The 27,577-nt window shown below is 39.4% G+C and overlaps 1 protein-coding gene across 2 annotated transcripts in view; it reads right to left on the reverse strand.

Moving 5' to 3' along the window:
• The window catches only part of mrps27 (mitochondrial ribosomal protein S27), a 100,805-nt gene that overhangs the window by 59,373 nt on the left and 13,855 nt on the right, over window positions 1-27,577 (reverse strand). For both annotated transcript variants that reach the window (XM_087999991.1, XM_087999993.1), the window contains exons 3-4: window positions 25,872-25,942; window positions 21,317-21,375 (exon numbers count right to left, since the gene is read on the reverse strand). In XM_087999991.1, the coding sequence (XP_087856117.1) occupies window positions 21,317-21,375; window positions 25,872-25,942 (130 nt within the window). The remainder of the gene's footprint in view (window positions 1-21,316; window positions 21,376-25,871; window positions 25,943-27,577) is intronic.

The raw sequence follows: 27,577 nt of genomic DNA on the forward strand, positions 1-27,577 counted from the left end.
GCTTTCTCCATGCAATGCCTTGGCTCATCAAAAACAAATTAACAACCAATCAGTATTCTGTTTCTTCTGTCATGTAAGTTGTTGTGATTATAATTTTATATTCTTATATTCATCCAAATGAAGATGAAATCCTTTGTGACACATCTCTCTTTCAGCAATATTCAAGGTCTGTATTAAAGGTCAAGATAACGTCACCATAGGTTTACCAGATCACAGGGCTGTTCTCTCATTAGACCGAGTTAACCTGAGGGTCACCACACCTCAGTTGAGGTGAAAGATTGAAAAGGAGAGTCCTTCATGGTAACCTCAGCCAGTGTAGGAACTGAACCCATACTGTTGGCACCATGCTACATCCCAAATTAGCCATCCAGCCAACTGAGCTAATCAGCTGATGGCTACCATGCCTTGAAGGTATGTAAATCCCCAGTCCTTTAAATATAAAAAGCTGGCAGATGTTTAAAAAATGTGCTGCTAGTCTATATTGATGGTTAGGCCATTTGGTGTAACTTGGAACATTCAATTGTGATCTTTTCCTGTATGTTCAATAGATTGCAATGTTGCAATTTCCCCAGAGATATTATTACAGTTCAGCCTATTATGAATACTTCATTGACTTTCAAAGCTCTAAGCACCAGGGACGGCACAGTGGTCAGCACTGCTACCTCACAACACCAGGGACCCAGGTTCAATTCCAGCCTCGGGAGACTGTCCGTGTGAAACTTGCATGTTCTACCTGATTCTGAGAGTTTCCTCTAGGTCTGATATCGTCCCAAAGTCCAAAGATACACAGGCTAGGTGGATTGGTCATGCTAAATTGCCTGAAGTGTTCAGGGACATGTAGGTTAGCTAGATTAATCATGGGAAATGCAGAGTTGCAGTGATAGGATAGAGGGGTAAGTCTGGGTGGGATCCCCTCTGGAGAGGCAGTGTGGACATGTTGGGCCAAATGATCTATTTCCACATTGTAGGGATTCCATAAATCATGCCTTAGGAGGTGAGGTTCACAATATGATTGACAACTTTAAGAGCTGTCTTTGGTGACTGTCACACAAAATAACATATTGCTTTTAAAATAGATTGACCACTTGTGCGGAATTAAAATCTTTGTATGTTATTTTTAATATTGTTTGATTGGAAGCGAGTATTGATGGCCATTCACTGCCCATTCTTAATTGCCTTTGCAACTATAGTCACCATAATCAAGAACTGCTTTCAATTCCAGATCATTTAATTGAACTTAAGTCCCATCTGTTGTCATGACAGAATTTGAACCCACATCCCCAGAGCATTAGCTTTGGTCTCTTTCCCACATTTACCAAGGCTAAAAAATGCCTTCTGAACTATTGCTCACTACCTGCCTAGTGTGCTCTTTCTGTTTGGTGGTCACCCATTCTCTATCGTGCCTGTACTTCCATAGGCTGAAAGGTGTCCACATCCTGAAAGGCACCACCCATGAATCTTTTAGCTCTGTGAATGCTCCAGTGCTCTGTAGACATGGTGGGGTGGTTGACGTCAGTAGTGATTTGGAACTAGTGAAGGATAAGTGGGTCTACAGTGAGTGAAAAGGCTTGTCTCCTGGGGATGTCAGGTCAGAGCCTGGTGTCTTGCTGAGGTGTAATTAGGGGTGTGAGAGGTAAATATGGGGTCAGTTAAATAGTTGCACAGGAGTTAGACTGTGTATTTAATGGTCTAACCTTTCTTTTGTAACTATTTAGTTAATTTAATCAAACCCTCAAATTCACTGATTTAAAAGCAAGTTTCCAAAGGGTTCTGGGTATTGAGGAATTGTCCAGTGGAATCTTGTGATTCCTCAGAAATTCCTTTGGAGTTTGCTTTCATAAGAATTTTGCAGTATCCCCGTGTGCAACACCCAATAATGTGGGAATAAAAATGGTCTGCCCAATAGAAAATCTAGTTATGATTAAAGATTAGATAGTTCAACACTGGGTTTTGCAATGGAGTTTGGTGGGAAGAATGTTCTTAAACAACTGATGAAATACATCATTTTCTGCAGTATATTTCCACAAAAAATGCCAGTTTGTAACAAATGCAGACAGAGTCTCAAATGAAACACTTATTGACAGTAGTCTGGGTCACACTGCAGCAGTGGTGAGTCAGAAGCCTCAAGCGATATTGTACCAGCACTTAGGTTCATGACTGGGTTCTTCTGTATGGATTAACACATTTTCCAGGTTATTTGAAAGATTGTGAACTTATTTTTGCTGCTGGTATTAAACTTTAACTCTAAATTGCTTGCAGGTTTTAAATGAGATATAATCAATTGCAGAGTTACTTATATTCAGCAACATTGGCACTTTGATCATTATAAGAACCTCAAATCTTTGGTTTAAAATCTTTTGTCCAGCAACAACATATTCCTTGCGAGATCAAGGTTCCTTCTCTTATTAAGCAGTCTCTTGCACCTGACTACAATCCACTTCATTATGACTTAATATTTTCAATAAATTGAGGGGTGTTAAATCTCATTATTTTTAAGCTTTGTTTTTTGGAGTAAACTCAAGACCATGTAATTATTCCTTTCAAGACCACTCTCTGGGTTGCAAACAGATTCCATGCTGAGGTATGTTTGTAAGTTGATTTTAATGCAAATTGGAACACAAAGCAGGACAACATAAAATAGCTGTTCATAGCTATGAAGAAATGTTTGCATGTCAGATCCTTAAAATATTATTACTGGATGTCATTCAGAAGTACAAGCATTCCTAAATCAGATATTCATAAATCAGTACTGCCTAGAAGAGTTTTGTATTCCAATAGGAAATAAATTTAAGGTTAGAACAAGTCTGAAATGTTGCTTCAGTCTCACTCTGACTTGCAAGTTTCTACAATCCAGCTTACCATTTCTAATGTTTTGCAGTGAATCCTCAAATCTCCTACCAATGGTCATCAATCTGCATAATGTGGAAGTTTCTTTCTAATGTACTCCTTACCTGTCAGTCGGGGGTTGGTGAGCTAGGTTGGCTGGGCAGCTGGTTTGTAATGCTGAGTGATGCCAACAACACAATTTCAATTCCTGTGTGAGCTAAGGTCACCGTGAAGGTTCCATCTTCTCAACCTCATCTCTCACCTGAGGCATGGGTGACCCTTGAGTTAAACCACTACCAGTCATCTCCCTCTAATGAGAAAGCAGCCCTAAATATGATTCTCTGGCTCTATGGCTTTACTTTTACCTATGAAACATTCAAATCCAACCTTCCTGTAACTCTTGGAATCTCTGCAAGCAAGTTTCCACACATCTCCACAGAAGCAGCCTTAACAAAATCGAATGATACATTGATAAATTATTTTTCCTCATGGTCCTCTAGTTCTCTGCAGCCTCTGAAAGAGTCAACCATATCTTCCTCTGACAATGTTTAGCTCCATGAAACTAATCTTGCTTGCTTCTAGGCTTTCATATTTGAAAGTCACACAAGTTCTTCAGCATTGACTTCTTTTCCGGCCCTTGCACTGCTGCCTGCAGAGTTCCTGAAGGAGTCAACCATGTCCCCTTTCCTTTCCCTGGTTCAATGCAAAGTCAGGGTCAACTACTGCATGTGCTGTTGATACCTATCTCAATCTATCCAGCACCATCACGACTTCTTGGTTGCCTCTGTGCATTCATCATGGTTGGATCACTGAATAACTGCACTTTTCTGAGCTAAGTAAACCAAATCTTTACCTTAGATTCTTTTCTCCCCCAAAAAGCTGATCCCTTCACCCATTTAATGGCTCAGGCTGAAACATACTGTTGTCAGTATCATAGTCAATCTTGAATTGAGATTCCAATTTCATATCCTTTCTCTCAAAAATACTTCTCATTTCCACCTCCTAAATGTCTCCCTTCCTCAGTCCATCTGTCACTTCCCAAAGTGAGTATTCCAATGCACTGATATTCTATACTTTATCCTCTATAAACTTAAACTCACCCTCCTGGCCTATGTGTGACTCCAGACCCAGAGCAATGCAGTCGATTTTTAACTGCTCTCTGGGTATTTAGTGATAAACATTGGCCTGGTCGGTGATGCTCACATCCCATGAATGAATAAAGAAAAAAAAACTGCACTGCAGTGGTGCAAAAGGCAGAACAACAACACCTTCTTGATAGCAATTAATGGTGGGCAATAAAATTCTGACCAGGCCAGTGCTACCCACATCCCATGATGAGAGTGCATCAATGTTTCAGCCTGAGCTGAAGGCTACTACACTGCCATTCGAAGGGGACTTTTGGCACAAACACACAGAGAGGCTGCATGTCAGTATCGGAATGCCTTTGAAGTACATTTTGCTCTACTGCACACTGAGCAATGTAACACCGACAGCATGACCCAGTTGCATATGCAGCAAACACACTGCACATGCACTGCCCCAGAAGCTGCCTGCTCCTTATTTCTGTCACGTTGCTGGTCTGGTACAAGGTTACTTTGCCCTTGACATTTTTCAGAGAGGGGGTAATTGGCCAGCGTCCATTGTATCTGAAGTTTGAATGGTTCATTGGGGTGTTGTTGTTTACCTCAACAGATAATGCTTCAGGCCAAAAGCTTGAAAGATATTTTGAAATCCTCAAGGGGGCATGGCCAGCTCTCTAGCTGTGCAGTTCAATTCAGTTCAGGAGAGAGTTGAGTAAGAGTCATGGGGAAACAGGAAGCTTCTCTCTCTCCTTCTGCCCTTCTGATTTCAAACTGGAAGTTGCCTGTGCCTTTTTTTTGCTGTTTGTGCTAAGGGATGTGTGTATTGGGACTGTTGCAAGTATTTTCAGAATAGCATCAGTAAGTCAGGTTTAGATAGAATAAGTTATCCAGTATTCTGTTTTCAGTTCTTTGTGTTTCATTCTGTAATTGTGTAAATAAGTTTTGTTTGTTTAAAACTTGGGAGTCAAACCAGCTAATTTACTCCAGGAATATCCATCATACACCTAGTTAAAAGCTAATAGCAAAGCTATTGTCTGGGCTACATGCTTAAAAATATTTTGAGGGGTCTGGCCTAGTCCATAACATTTTGAAGTAAAGATCTTCAACTCCTTATGTACTATAGTATTCCTTTCATTTACACCTGGCGTAAAGGTGAACCATAGTCTTGGAGGACCATAAGGCTGCTGTTTCATTGTTAGGGGAGCTGTGCTCAAGGATTCCTGATGAAGGGCTTTTGCCCGAAACGTCGATTTTGCCTGTCCTCGGATGCTGCCTGAATTGCTGTGCTCTTCCAGCACCACTGATCCAGAATCTGGTTTCCAGCATCTGCAGTCATTGTTTTTACCTCTACATTTACCCCTTCAACTAACACTACAGGCAATTTAGCATGGCCAATTCACTTAACCTGCACATTTTTGGACTGTGGGAGGAAACCGGAGCACCCAGAGGCAAGCCATGCAGACATGGGGAGAATGTACAAACTCCACATAGACAGTTGCCTGAGGTGGGAATTGAACCCAGGTCTCTGGTGGTGAGGCAGCAGTGCTAACCACAGAAAAGGGGCACTACGTGTGGTTTCAAAATTCCTTGACGAATGAAGGAGGATAAAAGTAACAGGGATCTTACTCTCAATCACTATTCAATAAGCTGCTTAAAAAAGTAAGTGAATTATGCTTCAATATATTAAGGAGGCAAGATTATTTTATATTGCAAGCTCTCAATATGTATAACATCTTCACAGCACTGGGATGTAGGAGTCATTAGTTGGGCCAGCATTTGTTGTCCACCTAAATGCTCAGAGGGCAGTTGAAAGTCAATTACATTGCTGTGGGTCTGGAGTCACATGCAGGCCAAACCAGGTATGTACAACAGTTTCCTTCCCAAACAGGCATTAGTGAACCAGGTGGGTCTTTATGACAATCGATAATGGTTACATGGTCAAGATTAGGGTATCTTTATATTCCAGACTTTTAAAAAAATTTCACCATCTGCTATGGTGAGATTCAAACCCATGACCCCAGAGCAATAGTCTGGATTCTGGATTACTACTACAGTGACATTACCACGATGCAACCACATCCCCTATACCACATGGACTCTAAGTAGTTCAAGAAGGCAGCTCATGAGTACCTTAAGAGCAATTAGGGATGGGCAATAAATATGGCCCAGCAAGTGCTGCCCAAATCCAGTGAATTAATAAAATCTGAATCACTCATCAGAGCCAGACTCACACAGTTTCTTTCTTCGTTTCTAATGGCAATGTTTTTCAAGTCTCTTAGTAAAGATCTCTTGGCCCATAAGACTCCTATACAATAATAATACATTCCTGAAATATCTCAAAGTGTTGCACACAATCAATTCCTTTTGGAGCACAATGACTGTTCTTCAGGGAAACACAGCAGCCATGTCTCACAAACAATAAATATGACAAATGAACTGCTAAGCTGCATTTTTGGCAGTAATATTCTTCTTAAAGATACTGTGAATTACAAGAGAAATAAAATTAAATTTACAGCATTACTTCTGGGTTACTAACTGGAACCTCTAACTCCGAAAACAAACACTTCAACACTCCCTTTGCTGAGGACTTATTATAGTTCTAGCTATTAATGTCAGAATTGAAATATTTCACTTGTGAGACCTCTGATTAATCACTAAAGGATTAACAGCTAAAGGATTGTTGAGATTAAAGACTCCTGTTTCAAACTTTCCTTTGGATGGAGTTTGTACCCTCAAGTCAAACAAGAGGGTGAATGGCTGATTGGAAGTAACCATTGCACACAGACTAGGAGCTCATTGTGAAGTTTAGTTTTCACTAAGTACAAAGAACTATGGTATTGGTTGACTTACTCAATACAAAGCGCAAGGTAGGGGAGAATTTTTAAAATTAATCCACAGGATGTTGACATTGCTGGCTCTGGCAGCAAGTGTTGGCCTTATGACTGTGGTGGGGCACATCCGACTTGTTGAACTTCTGTAGTTTTGGGGGTAAAGATAATTTACAACGCTGTTAGGAAGTCCAGGATTTTTACCCAGGGACCGTGACGGTGTGGCAATGTATCTCTATTTCAGGATGGTCTTGTATCTGCTGCCTTTGTCCTTATAAGTGATAAAAGTCCCAAATTTAGGCGTTGTCAAAGGAGCCTGGGTGAGTTGCTGCAATTCATCTTGTCGATGATATACAAGCTGCGATTGTAAGTAAGTAGAGAAAGGAGTGAATAGCAAGTTTTGAGAAGTTTTGTAGCTCAGGTTGAGGTTCTGGATGTAGATTTGCTCACTGAGCTGGAGGGTTCGTTTTCAGACGTTTCATCACCATACTAGGTAACATCTTCAATGAGCGTCCGAATGAAGAACCGGTGGTGTAGCCCATTTTCTACTCAAACATATGAATAGAAAGTGGGCTATACCAACAGTGCTTCATTCTGAGGCTCACTGAAGATGTTGCCTAGTATGGTGATGAAACATCTGAAAACAAACCTTCCAGCTCAGCGAGCAAACCTACATCCAGAAGGAGTGAATGTTGAAGATGCTGGTTCAATAATGGTGACAAGTTAGGAATATTCAAACAGGAGTAGAATATTTAGACCCTTAAGTTTGTGTTGTTATTGAGTTAATCTGGGTAGATCCATATCTCAATACTATTTGCCTGTATTGAGATAAATGCTAATATTCCAGTCGCTTTTAATGATTTCTGTTCATCAGCGCTAAATTTACATCATTTTGAAAATGGAAAGTGATTGAAAATGTGTTGTGTATACTGGAGCCTAGAATGTTGTGACAAATATAACCTGAACAAATATTCCACCATCATTTCATTGGCAATGCGTTCAGGACATCAACCCGAAGTACACCACTATAATTGATCTCACTAGTTTTCAAGCAAGAGCCAAATGGAGGGGTGGAAAGAAGACAGAGTTTACACCAGAAAAATTAATGATGAAGTCCTGACGAAGGGTTTCAATCTGAAATGTTGACTTCCCTGCTTCTCGGATGCTGTCTGACCTGCTTCGCTCTTCCAGCTTCACATCTACTGACTGCGACTTCCAGCATCTGCAGTTCTTAATGGTATCCTTTCAAGCAATAAATTTTGGTTTTTAACAGCTATCTGATGCAACAGGCTATGGAATGTATACATAGACTGCAAGCTCAGAATAGTAATCCAGGGAATCTTAGCTAATGTTCTGGGGAGATGGGTTCCAAGTCCATCACAACAGATTGTGAAACTTGAATTTAATTAATTGGATTTAAAAGATAGTTTAGTTGTGACCATGAAAGTACTGAATATTAAATAGCATCTGGTTTAGAAATGTCCTGTACGGATGGGAAATCTGCCAGCTTTATCAGGCTTGCCTCACATGAGATTCCAGACCCACAGCAATGTGGCTGAATCTTAAATTCTCTCTGAAATGGTCTAGCAAGCCACTCGCTTATACCTAACTTCTACCAAGTCTGTTAAAATGAATGAAAACAAATAGACCGTTAACCAAGGCACCAAAAATGACAACGGTACACACCGCCCTGTTATCCTGAAAATCCTCTTTACTAATGTTTTGAGTTCTGTACAAAAATTGGCAAAACTATCCTGCAGTCCAGTCAAACAAATGCCTGATATTCCTGAACAGATATGAGGAGAACGATGGTGTCTCAGATATCAGCATTACCATTCTTGGTAGGTCCCACCAACAGTATAGATCAACCAGAGGAGGTGATACAGTTAGGAAGTCTCATGGTATTAGATTAAACATGAATAAGGTGGATATGAACATGCTGATCACCACTTCACTCCTCGGCTGATGAATCAGTACTCCTCCATGTTGAGCAGCACTTCGAGGAAGCACTGATGGTGGCAAGGTTAAAAAATGAACTCTGGATGAAGTTCTTCAATATCCATCACCAACTGTGGCTCAGTAGCACCATTACTGCCCAAGCTGGCCAATCCCAAAGGACATCACTGCTAGACTGGATTCTGATGAGAGAAACATCAAGGAGGAAGAACCAAATCTTGATCTTGTCCTCCCCAATCTACCCGTAGCAAGTGCATTAAAGTTGGGCATCCATCAGATCTTAGGACATCAACTGCAGCATTAGAATTGTATTCAACTGTAATCTGTAACCCCATGGCCTAGCATATCCCCATTCTATCTTAACCCCAGGTCAGTAGATAAATCATGTTTCAATGAAGAGTGCAGGAGAGCATATCAGATATATGTTTAAAAATGATGAATCACTGTGACGAAGGTAACACACAAACAGAAACAGGAGTAGGCCATTCAGCCTCTCAAGCCTGATCCATCCTTCCGCGGCTGATGTGTGGCCTAAGTCCATATACGTGCCTTTGACCCATATTCCTTAACATCTTTACCATACAAAAATGTTTCTATATCAGATTTAAAGTGAACAACTGATTCAGCATCCCCAGCCATTTGTGTAGGAGATGTGCAAATTTACCACCCTTTATGTGAAGAAGTACTTCCTAGCATCTCTCCCAAATGGTCTGGCCCTAATTCTCAGACTGTGTTCTCTTAGTTCTAGAATCTCCAACCAGTGGAAATAGTTTATTGTTATCTACTCTGCCTTATCTTGCTAATATCTTGAAGATTTTCATCAGTTCATTCCTTAACCTTCTAAATTCTGAAGAAAACAGCTTCATTTGCATAGTGTCTCCTCATAATTTAAGTCCTGAACTCAAGGTTTCTTTCTTATTATCGTACATTACACTCCCTCAGACAGGTCACTAACATGTCTCGTCAGGTCATCCTGCTGAAGGACTGTTGTTTAGCATTTACTTTACTTTGGACAGGCACACAGTAATGAAACAATATAGTTCACCAAGTTGAGGAATCCCTGGTTCTAAGGTGGCTAATGGCAGGGGGGAATGGATGGATGTGTCTGGGCCTGCTGACTGTGATAATAAGATTATATTACTGACAGTGTGGAAACAGGCCCTTCGGCCCAACAAGTCAACATTGACCCTCCGAAAAGCAACCCACCCTACATTTACCCGTTCACCTAACACTACAGGCAATTTAGCATGGCCAATTCACCTAAGCATTTTTTTTGGACTGTGGGAGGAAACCGGAGCACCCGGAGGAAACCCACACAGACACAGGGAGAATGTGCAAACTCCACACAGACAGTTGCCAGAGGCAGGAATTGAACCCGGGTCTCTGGCACTGTGAGGCAGCAGTACTAACCACTGTGCCACCATGCCGCCCCAATGACTTTTTCCATTTCTTAATTTGATTACCTGATAGTGCTCATTCTGTGTCACTGCATTAATGCTCTAAATTGTTCTTTGATAATGACATCAGTCCTGTTGTAAACAGCATCAAAGCAGAATTTGAACTGCTTGTAATCCCTCCAATGTAAAAATAATGTCTGCTTGACATTTAAATGAAGAGACCCTGTGTTGAGAGTTGGTTTAAAATGCTACACAACAGAAAGCAATTCCACAACCAATAATCAGGTCTAAGCCTGGCAGTCCTGCCACATTTGATTGCAAATGGCCAATTTAACAAATCACTGAAGAAAGGGTCCAAGTTTATACGCATCTTCAATTATGGGAGAGCCCAGCTCATTAATCTAAAAGGCAAGGCTGAAGCATTTCAAATAATTATCAGCCGTAAATGCCAAGTGAAAATTACAGAGCGATCTAAACATCACAGGTAGTTACAATGGGGGTCATTAATTACTCATCTATCAACTGGGATAGTATTAGCATAAGGGATAGTGAGGGACAAGAATTCTTAAATTGTGTTCAGAGTAACTTTTTACAGCTGTCAGTATCCAAATCAACAAGAATGGAGGCACTGCTAAACATGGTTCTCAGGAATAAGGCAGGTCATCTAGATCAAGTGACAAAGGGAAATATTTAGGAAACAGTGATCATTCTATAATACGTTTAAGATGGTTTTGGAAATTAACACTGGTCAATCAACAGCAAAAATACTCAACTGATGGAGAGTAGACTTCAGTGGGGCAAGAATACAGATAAGCCGAACAGAATGGAACCACCGATTGGCAGGAGAAACAGTGGTTGAACAATGGTCTACTTTTGAAGAGCATATTCCCTCAAAAGGGATAAATAGGAAAAATCAATCAAGCGCTTTGTGGATAACCAAAACAAAAAAAAACAAGAGATAGAAATGACTTCAAAATCCTGGCACACTCCTTAATGACATTACACCTGCACAAAATGGACTGAAGTGGTTGAAGAACCCAGCTCATCACCACCTTCTCAACGGCAACTAGGAAGGGTAATAATATGCTAGTTAAGTCAGCAATTAATTAAATAAAAGATGAAGCTCTAAGTAGTGAAGGGAGGGCTGATGCACTTTGTAAGCAAGAACATACAGCAACAGTGTAAAATGAAGAGTACTATTTTAAAGTGTGTGCAACAGCAGAGAGACCTTGGTCCATACACCATTAAATGTGGCACAGACCTGTTAGTAAAACATACAGTGTCCCAAGGATTGTTGAAGGAATGGCCGCACTTTTTAAAAGCAAGCTACCAGCATTTACTGTTAGCTAACAGTAGTGTTATATGTTCAGTTAGTGGAGGAGGTGTAGCTGCAGATGAACTGGCACCAGGATGTGTGTACAGAGTGACATCCGGCCAGCCAACAAGCAGCTGACTAGTCTGTGAAGTGATGATGATTTGTCGATGATAAATGCCTTCTGCATGCCAACTATGATATGACTGGTTCCCAGGTAACTAAACAGCTTATGGATGCAAACAAGGTGTCTTTTTCTCTGCAGTAAAAATAAAATGCAAAGCCTGAAGAAAGTCAGTTTATTTTCCCTCACCGAGTTTCTGTAAACCAATTAGCTTTTAACCAATAAGCCACAGACTTTATAGATTCACAGAATCCCTACAGTGCAGAAAGACATCATTTGGCCACAGACATCACCACCGACCTCTGAACAACATTCTGCCCTATCTCTGTAACATTTCCCACGGCTAACCCACTTTACCTGCACATCTTTGGCCTGGGGAGGAAACTGGAGCATCCACAGGAAACCCATATAGATAGATGGAGAACATGCAAACTCCACACAGACAGTCGGCCTTGGCTGGAATTGAACCTGAGTCCCTGGTGTTATGAGGCAACAGTGCTAACCACTTTGCAATTTGTGAACAAATTGTCCTGTCTTTTACAAGCAAGTGGAATACCTGGAGAAGAGACATTGAGGAGCACCAAGTCCTGGCAAGCTAAAACGATCATCTCAGTGAAGCCAATGAATAGGAACCATTGAGCTGCCTTCCCAGACTTTCTTTTCACCCATAGCAACATTATTTTCTCATGTCTGTTTGAGTGTTTGTGATGGGGAGTTTTAAAAAGGGGATTAGAGTTTTAACTTGAGTCATAGAGTCATACAGCATGGAAACAATCCTGTTGGTCCAACTCATGCGTGCTGACCAAGTTTTCCAAACTAAACTCATCCCACTTCCCTTCATTTAGTCCAAATCCCTCTAAACCTTTCCTATTCATGTACCTGTCCAAATATCTTTTAAATGTTATAGGTGTTGCATCTACCATTTCCTTTGGCATTTCATTCCAGTTCCCTTATAAATCTTCCTCCTCTCACTTTAAAAATATACCCTCGGGAAAAGACTTTTGTTACTCATCTTACCTATGTCCCTCACAATTTTATAAACCTCTATAAAGTCACCCCCCCAACCTGTCATGCCCCAGTGAAAAAAGAACCAGCCTGTATAGCTACTCTTTATAATTCAAACCCTCTAATCTTGGCAACATCCTGGTTAATCTTTAGCAAACCCTCTCCAATTTAATAATATCCTTCCTATAACAAGGCAACCAAAACTACACAGAGTACTCCAAAAGTGGCCTCACTAATGTCCTGTACAACCTCAAGATGACGACCCAACTCCTACACTCAAGTCTGAGCAATAAAGGCAAGCATGCTAAACACCATGTCTCTCTGTCTGACAACACTACCCAAGTCCAACCCTTATTCGCTCTACCAAAATACAATACCTCACATTTATCCAAATTAAACTCCATTTGCAACTGCCCATGCCATTTCAAGGTCCCTTTGTAATCTTAGATAAGCTTCTTCATTGTTGGCTATATCACCAATTTTGGTGCCATCCACAAACGTATAACTATTCCTCCTAAATTCTCACCTAAAATTGTTTTGTATAAATGATAAACAACATGTACCCCTGCACCGATCCCTGCGAAACATCGCTGGTTACAGGTGTCCAGTACAATAAACAACCCTCCATCACCATCTCTGTCTTCCACTGTCAAGCTAATTTTGTATCCAATTGACAAGCTCTCTCCGAGTTCCATGTGATCTAACTTTACTAATCAGTCTACCATGTGGGACCTTGTCAAAGGCTTTACTGAAGTCTATATGGACAACCTCTACTGCTATGCCCTTAATCTTTTTGGTAATATAAGAATTGTTTATCTGTAGCTAGAATCTATTTACTTATAGTAAATAGTAATTCTTGTTAAGCACAGAAAACTGGTCACCAACGACAAGATGCACTGCAACAACTCAGCAACGCTACTTAGATAGCATCTTCCAAACTTGCAAACGTTACCATCTAGAAGGAAAAGAGCAACAGATAAAGGGAAGCATCATCACTACAAATTGCCCTCTAAGCCATACACCATCCTGACACAAAATGATACTGCAGTTGCCTCATGGTCACTGGGTCAAAATCCTAGAAGGCCCTCTTGAACATCTTTGTGGCTATACTTACATCACATGAACTGCAGCGGTTCAACAAAGCAGCTCGATACCACCTTCTCAAGAGTAACTGGAAATGGGCTGGCCTAGTCAGCAAATTCATATCCCATTAATAAATTATGAAAGCACCCCTCATACAGGAAGTTATCAGAAGTGGATAATGAAGGTGACACAAAGGTCAGGATTTTCATAAGTTTCATAAAACTCCAATCTAAACTAAGACAAAATTATTTTGCTTAATCTTTGCAGCCGAATATGGAAAATATTATCAAAATACTGCCTGGTAACTCATGCTGCTTGGTTTAGAGGCCTAGAACAGTGACATCACTAGCAGCTCTAGCAAAAATCCTCAATTTATAGAAATCCCACCAAATTAATATTATTGAAAATAATAGAACATAAAAACAATAAATTTTAAATGATTGACATTAAGTATAAAAGTACATTTTTATACATAGACAAATACATACATATAAAGCTATATACATACCTCGGTATTGGTTCACAAGCGAATATCATCTAGAATCTAAAATTATGATAGGCTAAGTAAACTGAGCTGACTGATGGGGTGAGTGGTTGCTATGGTGATTCAATGATGAAATTTCCTCCAGCACTCTGCTAAGTGCTAATGCAAGTTCAATTGTGTCTGATTTATATCAGCTGCAAGCATCAAAATTGCTTTAACAACAAAATTTCAGAAAATGTCACTGTATTCTGTTATGGGATTATAAGGTATCAGCAAGCCCAGCATTTTACTTCCTAATGTGGCCGATTGCAGATTAAAGCACAGTACTTTAAAGATGTCTGCTGATTATTGTCCTTACCAATTATCGTCTCGATCTCACATCACACCAGTTAAATTGTTTGTCATACAAATGTTTTATTTCCAATATTGTACATAACACTAGTAATCTGCCAGTAGTGACTTTATGGAGCTGCTTTGGCAAGGTAAGCCATTCAATGGGGCAATGATCAAATGCTTGAACATTTTTAATCCTGCATCTTTATGTTTCAGAGTCTCCTTTTCTCAGTCAAACCTACTAATTTGAACATGTATTATCTAAAATTTTAAATCATTCATTTTAGAAAACAATACTGACGCAAATAAAAATCTCCTAAAAAAAACAAAAATGTCATATCTATATAGTGAAGTATGGAATAGAGATAGTGCTCTCAGAAAGTAATGTTTTTCATAAAACAGCTATTGTTCATACCATGCAAATCAATGCATCCTTTACTATAAGCTTAAAGTCCACTAAGAGCAAAAGAACATAATAACAGCATCATATACTGTCAGCTGAGACCACACTTCCCACAAGAAAATATATTCCAATTATGCTGACTCCTCACAAAACTGATAAGACCATAAGACATAGGAGCGGAAGTAAGGCTATTCGGCCCATCGAGTCCACTCCGCCATTCAATCATGGCTGATGGGCATTTCAAATCCACTTACCCGCATTCTCCCCGTAGCCCTTAATTCCTTGTGATATCAAGAATTTATCAATTTCTGCCTTGAAGACATTTAGCGTCCCAGCCTCCACTGCATTCTGCAGCAATGAATTCCACAGGCCCACCACTCTCTGGCTGAAGAAATGTCTCCGCATTTCTGTTCTGAATTTACCCCCTCTAATTCTAAGGCTGTATCCACGGGTCCTAGTCTCCTCGCCTAACGGAAACAATTTCCTAGCGTCCACCCTCTCCAAGCCATGTATTATCTTGTAAGTTTCTATTAGATCTCCCCTTAATCTTCTAAACTCCAATGAATACAATCCCAGGATCCTCAGCCGTTCCTCATATGTTAGACCTACCATTCCAGGGATCATCCGTGTGAATCTCCGCTGGACACGTTACAGTGCCAGTATGTCCCTCCTGAGGTGTGGGGCCCAAAGCTGGACACAGTACTCCAAATGGGGCCTAACCAGAGCTTTATTAAGTCTCAGTAGCACAACAGTGCTTTTATATTCCAACCCTCTTGAGATAATTGACAACATTGCATTTGCTTTCTTAATCACGGACTCAACCTGCATGTTTACCTTTAGAGAATCCTCAACGAGCACTCCCAGATCCCTCTGTACTTTGGCTTTATGAATTTTCTCACCGGTTAGAAAGTAATCCATGCTTCTATTCTTTTTTCCAAAGTGCAAGACCTCACATTTGCTCACATTGAATTCCATCAGCCATTTCCTGGACCACTCCTCCAAACTGTCTAGATCCTTCTGCAGCCTCCCCACTTCCTCAGTACTACCTGCCTGTCCACCTAAATTTGTATCATCGGCAAACTTCGCTAGAATGCCCCCAGTCCCTTCATCCAGATCATTAATATATAATGTGAACAGCTGAGGCCCCAACACTGAACCCTGCGGGACACCGCTTGTCACCGGCTGCCATTCCGAAAAAGAACCTTTTATCCCAACTCTCTGCCTTCTGTCAGACAGCCAATCCTCAATACATACCAGTAGCTCACCTCAAACACCATGGGCCTCACTTTGCTCAGCAGCCTCCCGTGTGGCACCTTATCAAAGGCCTTTTGGAAGTCTAGGTAGACCACATCCACTGGGTTTCCCCGGTCTGATGGGTCAGTTTGGCTATGCTTCAGATATGTTGATGGCAAAGTCAAGTAACTTCTGTTCAAAATACTAGCTTCAGAAAAGAGATAATTTAATTATATAATGATAAAGGTGCATAATATACTATCATCTGGGTTTTAAAGTAGAAATAAAATAATGGTGTGGTTTCAGTGCTGTGAAGGTTTTCTTTTACAAATGGTCAGAAAGCCATCAACAGCAGTGAGCTAGCTGTGGCATGTTTGTTTCCAACGAGCATGTGAGTTAAATTAGGTGTGAAGCAGGATAATTGCTGTAGTACTGATGAAATGGTTAAAAAATTTACCTTCTATGGCAGACAAAATAAATGGAAGCAGTAGTGATTTGAGTACATTTCAGAATAATCAGAGTTTTCACTTCAAGAGAACAATTTTAACCTAGCAGGAGGTTTTTATTTTGTGAAGCCTCTGAGCTGTGAAACTTTGTGTGCAAATTTTCAAGCTGTCAAAACTGAAAACAGGCTCAGCTCATCAGAATTGGAAAGAAATCACTAGGCCATCCAAACTGGGCCTGGACATCCTAACTAAACAGTACAACACTGAATTAGCCATGATATTTCAACTGGGACTTAACCAGTATTCTGTAAAAGGTGTTAGCACAACACTATTCTATTCTATGTCTCTATTTATTAAACCAATGATCCCCATATGCCTATTAGCCTTCTCAACATATTCAGTTAAAACAAAAAATTAAAAAGTTAATGTAGGAGGGGTCATAGTTACTGGGATTGAGTATCTATAAAGGATATTGTTGTGAATAATACTGAGGCTTTGTTTTGATGGTTCTGGCATGATCTTTCTATCCTGTATTACATATTTAGCTTTGGTTTTCTCCTTTTCCTTTAATTTAGCTAAAGAATTGGGCAGCCTCATGTGAATATGTTCAGTGACTAAACAACTGCAAAAATCAAATTTGTGATTGATCAAGCCAGGTTTCAAACTAGAATCCAACTTGTCCAGCATTACCATCAGATAGGATTATAACAATATCTGAAGCCAAGTGTTTGAAATGTGCTTGTTTGCTGATGTATTTTCATAATTTTAAGATATATATGTATAAATTATGTGGTGTCAGTTTCAAGAGCTTGTGTGATTGCACTAAAAATGAAATCTTGAAACTGAAACAAAATCTAGCAGAATTTTGTCATTATCCAACAACAGTAATTACACAAGAACAAATCACGACAAGCAGACCAAACACAGCCAGACACTCTAACCACCTTACCATACATCGAAGAAGTTTCAGAAATGACAGCCAGACTACTAAGACCCCTCGGAATCCTAGTAGCACACAAACCCACCAACACTCTCAAACAAAAACTAACAAACTTAAAAGACCCAGTATAACACATGGACAAAACCAACGTCATCTACAAAATTCCATGCAAGGACTGCCACAAACACTTAATAGGACAAACAGGAAGAAAGTTAGCCACCAGGATACACGAACACCAGCTAGCCACAAAAAGACACACGACCCTCTCTCCCTCGTAGCCCTCCACATGGATGAAAAAAACCACCATTTCGACTGGGACAACACATCTATCCTGGGACAGGCGAAGCAAAGACATGCCAGAGAATTCCTAGAGGCCCAGCACTCCAACCACAACACCATAAACAAACACATAGATCTAGATACCATCTATCAACCCCTCAGAAAACAAACAGGAAATGACATCACCACAAACTCCAGGAACCCCATCCAGGACAAACATACAAATAGAAAGCATGGAGACAACAGCTTCGCTTCACTTGGAGGTCACCACTGATGATGTTACCTAGCCAGGTAATGGAACGTCTGGATATCAAACTACAGCTCAGCAAGCAAACCTACACCCTAAGTAATTACACAGATTCTCATTTGAAATCCATGTGCTTTGAGGTGCCTCTTAATACATATTAAGTCCTACCAAATAAGTTGATATTGTATGTTCCCTAGTTATTAGAAATTGCCAAGTTTTTAGTTGATGCATTCTATAAAACTGCAAAATGGCATTTTTAAAAGCATTTGTAGTTTTAAAGTAATTCATATAAACATGGAATTATTTCGCATAGGAGGCAGCAATTCAACTGATCCTACCTATACACATGTTTTGAAGAGCTGTGCAGAAAATTCCACTATTCTACTCTTGCCCTTCAATCTTTCCTGATAATGTAACTACCCAATTCCCATTCAAAACTACAAGACAATCTGCTTCCAATACCGTTTCAGCCAGTGCATTCCAGAACGTCAAAACTTGTGTTAAGATGTTTTCCTCATTTTAACTTTATTCTGTGTTCTCAAGTAAATGGCACCTAATTGAATATTTTTAAGATACAGATAGATAGATATGTGTTAGGGAGAGGGAACAAGGTTTATCAGAGGTTTGATTTGATTTGATTTGATTTTTTTCATCACGTGTACTGAGCTACAGTGCTTTACAGGCAGATACTATACAATTGCATCAGGGTAACAGATGGAAATGGAACAGATGGGAATGTGAAACTCAAACACAAACTGCTTAGCTATAATCTTATTGAATACAGGAGCAGACATAAGGGGCTGAATGGTCTACTTCTGCTCCTACTTGTATGTGTTCCATAATACTGGAATAAAAAAATCTTTATTTTTTCCGTCAAAGTCCTTTATAATTTTGAACACGTCCATCAAATTTCTACCTAACCTGTTTGCTCCAAGGAAAACAATCCCAGCCTCTCTATTATCACTGTGTAATTGACATCCAGTGTCTCTGGTGCCATTTTAACAAGTCTCTTCCACACCCTTGACAAGGCCAGGACATCCTTCCTAAACAGTACAACACTGAATAAGGTATGATATTTCAACTGGGACTTAACCAGTATTCTGTAAAAAGTGTTAGCACAACACTATTCTATTCTATGTCTCTATTTATTAAACCAATGATCCCCATGTGCATATTAGCCTTATCAACATATCCAGAAATCTTCAAAAACAATTTTATGTACTGTTGGGTTATTTCATTTTTCTCACAACTTCAAGAGTTACTGGTACTTTGTTACTCAATCTATAGTCCGTGTAATTCAACTTTTCATTTCTAATATTTGCAATGATTTATCTTCTGCAAGATTTTGCCAATTTTTGTCCAATGATTAGAAATTCTACAAACCTGCAATACTAATTTCTTCAAGACAAAAATGAGGATAAGGAACAAATGTGCATCACATTTTGTAACTTTGTCTACCAGTATCAGCTTGAATTATTCAAGACTCCAGCATTACTTAGACCTGAAGCAGAAATGTCAACTTACAGTAATTAGCAACTGTACTCCAAGTTTTATGCTAAAATGCAGCTGTCTCTGTTTTCTAGGATATTTTTCATGTTTCCCGTTTAATATGAGCAGACGTTTAATGTGGATGACTTGTTGCTTAGTCAGCTTGGCCTGGCTCTGCAAGTCTTGCCCTGTCTTCTGCCTGATCACAGTCTCTTGCTTAATATCTTCAATGCACAAAGTTCTAAATGTAATTTCAGTTTTAGATTGTAACACAAGGAAATAAATGGCTGTTTTAAACAACTCTGTTGTTTTAAATTTAACATAAGGTATCTACAAAGTATTAAATGCTCACTGTTACATGGAATTTACTGCATAGAAAACAGACCATTCAGCCTAATTGGTCTACATCGGTGTTCATGCTCGACATGAGGCTCCACTCTTCCTTTTTATTGAACACCATCAATTATGATTCTATTCCTTTCTTCTTCACATTTTTTTAACCTTTCCTTGAAAATAATCTGTCTCAAATGCACCATGTTGGAGTAAGCTCTTTGGGTAGAGAGGTTCTTCTGAATTTCCCTATCGGATTTACTGCTTGGAAAAAAAATTACAAATGAAAATCGCAAACCACATTAACACCTGCTTCAGCATCTTTAATAGAGGGAAAACACCCCAAGGCATTGAACAGGAATGTTATCAGATCATTTCAACATCATACTACATAAAGAAATATTAGGACATGTCACCAAAGGTTTGGGCACAGAGATGGGTTTTAAGGAGCACTTTAGTAGATTACTATTTTAATAACACAGAGACCCTCGATCTCTTCATTTCCCAACTGCCGCCGAGACATTAACCACTTCAAATTGTCTACCCCCTCCTCCACTCCAACCTCTCACCCTCACAACGCGCAGCCCTCCACTCCCTCTGCTCCAATCCCAACCTCACCATCAAACCAACAGTTAAAGGGTGTGCAGTGGTAGTTTGGCGCACTGATCTCTACACCACTGAAGCTAGATGCCAACTCGAAGACACCTCCTCATACCGCCCCGTCAACCATGACCCCACCCACCCCCCCATCACCAAACCATCATCTCACAGACTATACAGGATTTCTGATGAAGGGTTTTTGCCCGAAACATCGATTTTCCTGCTCCTCGGATGCTGCCTCACCAGCTGTGCTTTTCCAGCACCACTCTAACCTAAAATCATAATCAAGTGACATGTGACAAAATTTGGACATTCAGCATAATTTCATTCCACCAGCAGCTGGTGAAGCCTTTCTAAAAGGTAAATTGATACAATTCTTGACAGACCAAGACATGCCTTGTAGCTTCTTTGAGAAGTATGCAATTAGCAGCCAAGCAGTAGAGAACAAAGTGAGTGAGTCTATCCTTCTCGTGGGAGTACAACATAAATCATATTACACAGAGACAGACAGGACCAACATGAACCTATTGCAGACCATATTTACACATTTTATTGTTAAAGCCAGTCCATAAACTTAATGTGGTAGAGAATTGCTGATTTCCTCCTTCCCAAGAATTTTAGAAAACATAACTTTTCCTTTATTGTAAGTTAATCATTGAAACCATTTAAGTGCCACATAATTTTCTTTCACATAATTGTAGCAAGCAGACAATTAGAGATACTGCTTAGTGGTGCAGAGGAAGAGAAACACAAAGAACATCACAATGACGAAAAACATATCATGATCTTGACACTTCTTTTTCTGACAGCTCAGGTTGTTATTGCTTTGTTTTGAATGTGCTGCCCAGAAACGGGTCATTGGGCAAGAAACAGAACAAAAATTTTACTCTTTGCAAAAAAGCTTGGGAAAATATGCTTACTTGTAAAGATAGTATTCAGCTTGCTCAACCTCTTCTCTTGAAGAAATGTTGTCAATAAACTGCAGGATTAAAACAATAAGCAGAAGTATTTATATTTGGCTTTAAATCTGCAGTTGTCCATGTATCATTTTAGCATGTAATGCTGTACAAAAGATAATCACTTAAATCACACTAATAATTCCACCAACTAAAGCCATTACATTGATTGCTATTAATGTTGCCATCAAACATGCGGAAAATATGAAGTAAATCAAACCTCTTGCACAAAGCATTAGTAGCTTTGCTGTTGCGGTTTGAAGCTATCTGACTATAAGAATACAAAATTAAATGGTGAAGTAATAAAATCATTTGACATGCTTCTTTACTACCAAATCAAGCAAGTGAAACCTGCAGGAGAAAGAAACTATGCTTCAATAAAAAAATGTATTTGCAGACATGAAAATATAGTCTCTATTTATGCGCATCTGGTCCTGTACTAAGCTTTTCGTTATTTTATTTACACATACAGTAAGAAGCTAAATTCTCTCGAGTGATGACATTTAATTAGCAAGAGGAAATATCGAGAGGAAATAAGAAGATTCCATTCAATATTGTTTGCCATATGAATGGGAATCAATAAAGTTTTGAGACAAGTCCATCTGACATTGTTCTCTCAATAATACTATTTAATCTTAGTTCAAACTATCTATTGACCTGGAGAGTTAAAAAAAGCTGTGTCACTTAAATTATTTAATCCAAACTATTCATTCTGAAAGTAACAATTCTGAATTACTACGGGTGGACAGTAAGGCCTGATATTCTGTGTCAAGAATGTGGTGCTAGAAAAGCACAGCAGGTCAGGCAGCATCTGAGGTACAGGAGAATCGACTTTTCGCGCAAAAGCCCGTATTGTGTGATTACTCATGATCAGAAATGAAGTGGAACATACTTCTGTCAGGTCTAAGACAGGTCCCTAACCTTACCAAGTTTCCAGTCCAAGACTCATTGCTATACTAGCTCTAACACACTCATCTCTGAGCAGGAGTCATGGACAATAGAACTGTGTAGCTGTACTTCTGCATATGCTGCGAAAGAGATGGCCAGAATCCTGTCGATCATATTGTATATCTTTCTTTTTAAAAGACAGAGGAAGGATCAAAAGGCGGAACAATACAGGAGGGGGAATCATGTTTTTGATTAGAGATAAGATTACAGCTGTATTTCGAGAAGATATTCCTGGGAATATGTCAGGCAAATTATTTGGGTAGAACAGAGAATGAAGAAAGGGATGATTACCTTACCGGGATTGTACTATAAATCCCCCCAATAGTCAGCAGGAAATTGAGAAACAAATTTGTAAGGAGATCTCAGTTATCTGTAAAAATAATAGGGTGGTTATGATAGGGGATTTTAACTTTCCAAACATAGACTGAGACTGCCACAATGTTAAGGGTTTAGATGGAGAAGAATTTGTTCAGTGTGTACAAGAAAAATTTCTGATTCAGTATGTGGATGTACCTACTAGAGAAGGTGCAAAACTTGACCTACTCTTGGGAAATAAGGCAAGGCAGGTGACTGAGGTGTCAGTGGGGGAGCACTTTGGGGCCAGTGACCATAATTCTATTAGTTTTAAAATAATGATGGAAAAGAAAAGACTGGATCAAAAGTTAAAGTTCTAAATTGGAGAAAGGCCAATTTTGACGGCATTAGGCAAGAACTTTTGAAAGCTGATGGGAGGCAGACATTCATCGGTAAAGGGACAACTGGAAAATGGAAAGCCTTCCAAAATGAGTTAATGAGAGTCCAGAGACAGTATGTTCCTGTTAGGGTGAAGAACAAGGTTGGTAGGTGTAGGGAATGCTGCAAGACCAGAAAAGTTGAGGTTTTGGTCAAGAATAAAAAGGTTTAGATAGCAGAAATCGAGTAATTTCCAGAAAAGTATAAAGGCAATAGGATTGTACTTAGGAGGGAAATCAGGAGGGCAAAAAGGGAATATGAAATAGCTTTGGTAAATAGGGTTAAGGAGGATCCAAAGGGATTCTATAAATACATTAAGGATAAAAGGATAACTATGGAGAGAAGAGGGCCTCTTAAAGATCAGCATGGCCATCTACGTGTGGAACCACAGGAGATGGAAGCAATACTAAACAGTATTTTGCATCAGAGTTTGCTGTGGAGAAGGATATGGAAGATAGAGAATGTGGGGAAATAAACAGCCATATCTTGAAAAATGTTCATATTACAGAGGAGGTGGTGCTGCATGTCAAAATGCATAAAGGTGGTTAAATCGCCAGGACCTGATTAGGTGTACCCTAGAACTCTGTGGGAAGCTAGGGAAGTAATTGCTCGGCCCCTTGCTGAGATATTTGTATCAGTGATAGTCACAGGTGAGGTGCTGGAAGACTGGAGGTTGGCTAACATGGTGCCACTGTTTAAGAAAAGTGGTAAGGAAAACTCAGGGAACCATAGACCGGTGAGCCTGACATCGGTGTTGGGCAGGTTGTTGGAGGGAATCCTGAGGAACAGGATTTACATCTAGTTGGAAAGGCAAGAACTGATCAGGGATAGTTACTATGGCTTTGTGCTATATTGTGGGAAATCACGTCTCATGAATTTGATTGAGCCTTTTGAAGAAGTAACAGAGAGGATTGATGAGGGCAAAGTGGTGTACGTGATCTATATGGTCTTCAGCAAGGCATTTGACAAGGTTCCTCGTGGTAGACTGGCTAGCAAGGTTAGATCACACAGAATAGAGGCAGAACTACTCATCAGAATACAGAACTGGCTCGAAGGTAGAAGATAGAGAGTGGTGGTGGAGAATTGCTTTTCCAGACTGGAGGCCTGTGACCAGCAGTGTGCCACAAGGATCAGTGCTGGATCCACTGCTTTTCATCATTTATATAAATTAATTGGATGTGAACATACGAGGTTTGGTTAGTAAGTGTGCAGATTACACCAAAATTGGAGATGTAGTGGACAGCGAAGGTTACCTCAGAATACAATGGGATCTTGATCAGATGGATCAATGGGCCAAGGCGTGGCAAATGGAGTTTAATTTAGATAAATGTGAGGCGCTGCATTTCAGAAAGGCAAATCAGGGTAAGACGAATACACTTAATGATCAGGTCCTGGGGAGTGTTGTTAAACAGAGACCTTGGATTGCAGGTTCATAGTTCCTTGAAAGTGGAGTCACAGGTCGTGAAGAAGGCATTTGGTATGCTTGCCTTTATTATGTAGTGCATGGAGTGGAGGGGTTGGGAAGTCATGTTGCAGTTTTACAGGACATTGGTTAGGTCATTTTTGGAATACTGTATGCAATTCTGGTCTCCTTGCTATAGGAAGGATATTGTGAAACTTGGAAGGGTTCAGAAAAGATTTACAAGGATGTTGCCAAGTTTGGAGAGTTTTAGCTATAGAGAGAAACTGAATAGCCTGGGGCTGTTTTCCCTGAAGCATCAGAGGCTGAGGGGTGACCTTATGGAGGTTTATAAAATCATGAGGGTCATGGATAGTGTAAAAAAGGTAAAGTCTTTTATCTGGGGTTGGGGAGTCCAGACCTAGCGGACATAGCTTTAAGGTGAGAGGGAAAAGATTTAAAGGCAATCTAAGGGACAAATATTTCATGCAGAGGATGGTGCATGTACAGCACAAGCTGCCAGAGGAAGTGGTGGAGGCTGGTACACTGACAACGTTTAAAAGGCATCTGGATAGAAAGATGAATAGGAAGGGTTTACAGGGATATGGGCAAATGCTGGCAAATGGGACTAGATTAATTTAGGATATTTGGTCAGCATGGACGAGTTGGACCGAAGGGTCTGTTTCCATGCTGTACATCTCTATGACAGTCAGTCAATATCCCCTTTTCTATCCAAAATAGATTTAATTATTAAATCACTATCCTTGGCATGGAAGAAGTTGTTGTTGAGATACAGAGCCAAAGATAGATTAAAAGAGCTTGACCTATTGTTTCATGTCAGCTCCCTTCTCTCATTAAGGTTGCTGTATGGTTTTACAATGTTGAGGACCTTATTTTGGAGGCAAGCTGGGATGGCAAGCAAAACATTAATTTGCTAAGATCTACTGGAGCCTGGCTGATGATGATGATGATGATGTTCAAGCTATAAAGACTACACTCAAAAGTATGAATTTGGCATTTTTCTCTTCCCCAACTAATCCAGCATCAAGCAAAATCACAATTTATTCGGGATATTTGAAGCGCTATAGTAAACACATAGAATTCAATTTGGTTCTCTTTGTGTTGCTGCCATGTTCCCAACAATGCAGGATGCAATTTTTCAGTTTTGCCTATGTTCCCTCAACTTACAAATAATTCTCAAACAGTATAATTTTGTTATTATAAGGATGCATTTAATAATTGGAATTTTGTGGAGAGTGCGATGATGATAGTGTTTTTAAAAGAGTTCACATTTTTGGAACCTAAAACATGATCTGTAAAAAGCATAGATCTAGTGGAAGTATTAAGATGAGAATCAAATAGCTTATAGTTGTAGATCTCTACATCATAAGATATGATGTCTGACTGGCAATAGTACATGGAGATGTCTGTCCAACTTACCCTTGCTATTGTCAATGAGCTGACAGGAAGCTTCTTCTCGTAGGTTACATCCATTAGCACAGCTAGTTCCGCTGATTGAAAGAAGCAGAATGATGTTTGATTATATGTATTCTGTTATTAGAGATAGAGAAACACCAATCAAAATATAAGTGAACTATTCTTGTGAAAAAATAACGAGTGCATTAGCCTTTTGTTTTAACAGTCTATAACTTTTCAGCACTATTTTAGTTTCTACTTGTGAACATGATATACTTCTATTATATTTAACAAATGCACTGCAAGCTGCAAAAACAAAAAACTAGTAATATGCCCATACATTTAGATTATTTCAGAGGTACCATATACCTTTTAAGAAAGATTTTTGACACTTAAATGAGAGAAAGAATTCCACACTTTGTTATTCAATCCTATTTAGCAAAGGCTTTGGCTTCTAGTGTGTTAACCTAGAAAAAGCACATTCGCTCTTACTAACTCAAACATTCAGTTGACTAACATTCAAGTAAGATTACAAAACATGGCTCACAACATCATTTGCTCCAATTTCCTAAAAGGAACAATGAACTACTTCCATGGGAGACATAAGTTCCACCTAGCCTTTCAAAACAACATTTGAATTCCCTCACTTTTCTGTTGTGATCAGGTTTAAAATTAAAATGCATGTGGATTCAAGCAAAATGACTTTCACAAAAACTATTAATTTCATATATTGGCATTCTGAATTTCTTTGGAAATTTCTTCTGAAAATTCTTTGGGCTGTGGAGGTGGAGGGGAAAGGTGTAGTTTATTGGTGATCATTAGCAGAACAAAAGTAATATACAATCATGCACCATTTATCTTGAGACTTGACAATGAGCTGTCTCATAGATATTTTAAAGCAAAAATTAGGTGCAAATGATAAAAATTCTCTGGAAAGATAACCATACTGCCACCTACTGCACTTTATCATTGCTCTAAAATGTTAACTGAGCCATCCATACATCATTCCACTTGTTACAATTAAAGAAGGTTTCATACTCACCAAGCTATTAAAAGCTGTTAAATAATTAAATGTAACTTTAACATTGCAGGAATATCTTCAAAATTAATATTTTAGAATGCTCATTTGAATCACTTCAATTTACGTTAAATTGTCATGCATATTACAAGAGTACCATGACAAAAACTGCTGTATCCTCTTTATTATAAGCCATCAAGCAATTGATCGAGTATTCAGCCTTGCATTTCTTAGTAACAGTAATTTATTTTATATCTCAAATCCTCTCTTTGTTGTAAAACGACAGATTTTCTTTTCTGGATCATGTATTGTTTAAAAATCACAGGTTTCTTGATAAAAGCTTAATGAAATTGTAACATGAATAACTTATGAAGAATTTGTGCTTAAAGCTACAACATTTTTAAAAAATCTGAGACAGACACCAATGTATTGAAACAATTGGAATGCTTCAGTAATTCTGTCACGATTTCTACTTCCAGCTCACACTCAGTTCCAATGGCTCTTGCTAACGGAAACAGAGCGTAACACTGAGCAGGAGCTAGCTTTTGGGTCAGGACTCCAAAATCTGGGTCAAATGGGGGACATGACCACACACTGCTGGGGAATACTCAGCAGGATTGATTTTCCTGGATTGGCTAATTATTGGCTAAAGGAGAGCCTGACCACAAAAGTAAGCACAGCTTACAGGTTCCTGGAGGGAAATATTGGGCCC

The sequence above is a fragment of the Chiloscyllium plagiosum genome, unplaced genomic scaffold (assembly GCF_037043375.1).
Source record: "Chiloscyllium plagiosum isolate Xiang-an unplaced genomic scaffold, Cpla_swu_hap1 HiC_scaffold_2, whole genome shotgun sequence".
Taxonomy (NCBI): Eukaryota; Metazoa; Chordata; class Chondrichthyes; order Orectolobiformes; family Hemiscylliidae; genus Chiloscyllium; species Chiloscyllium plagiosum.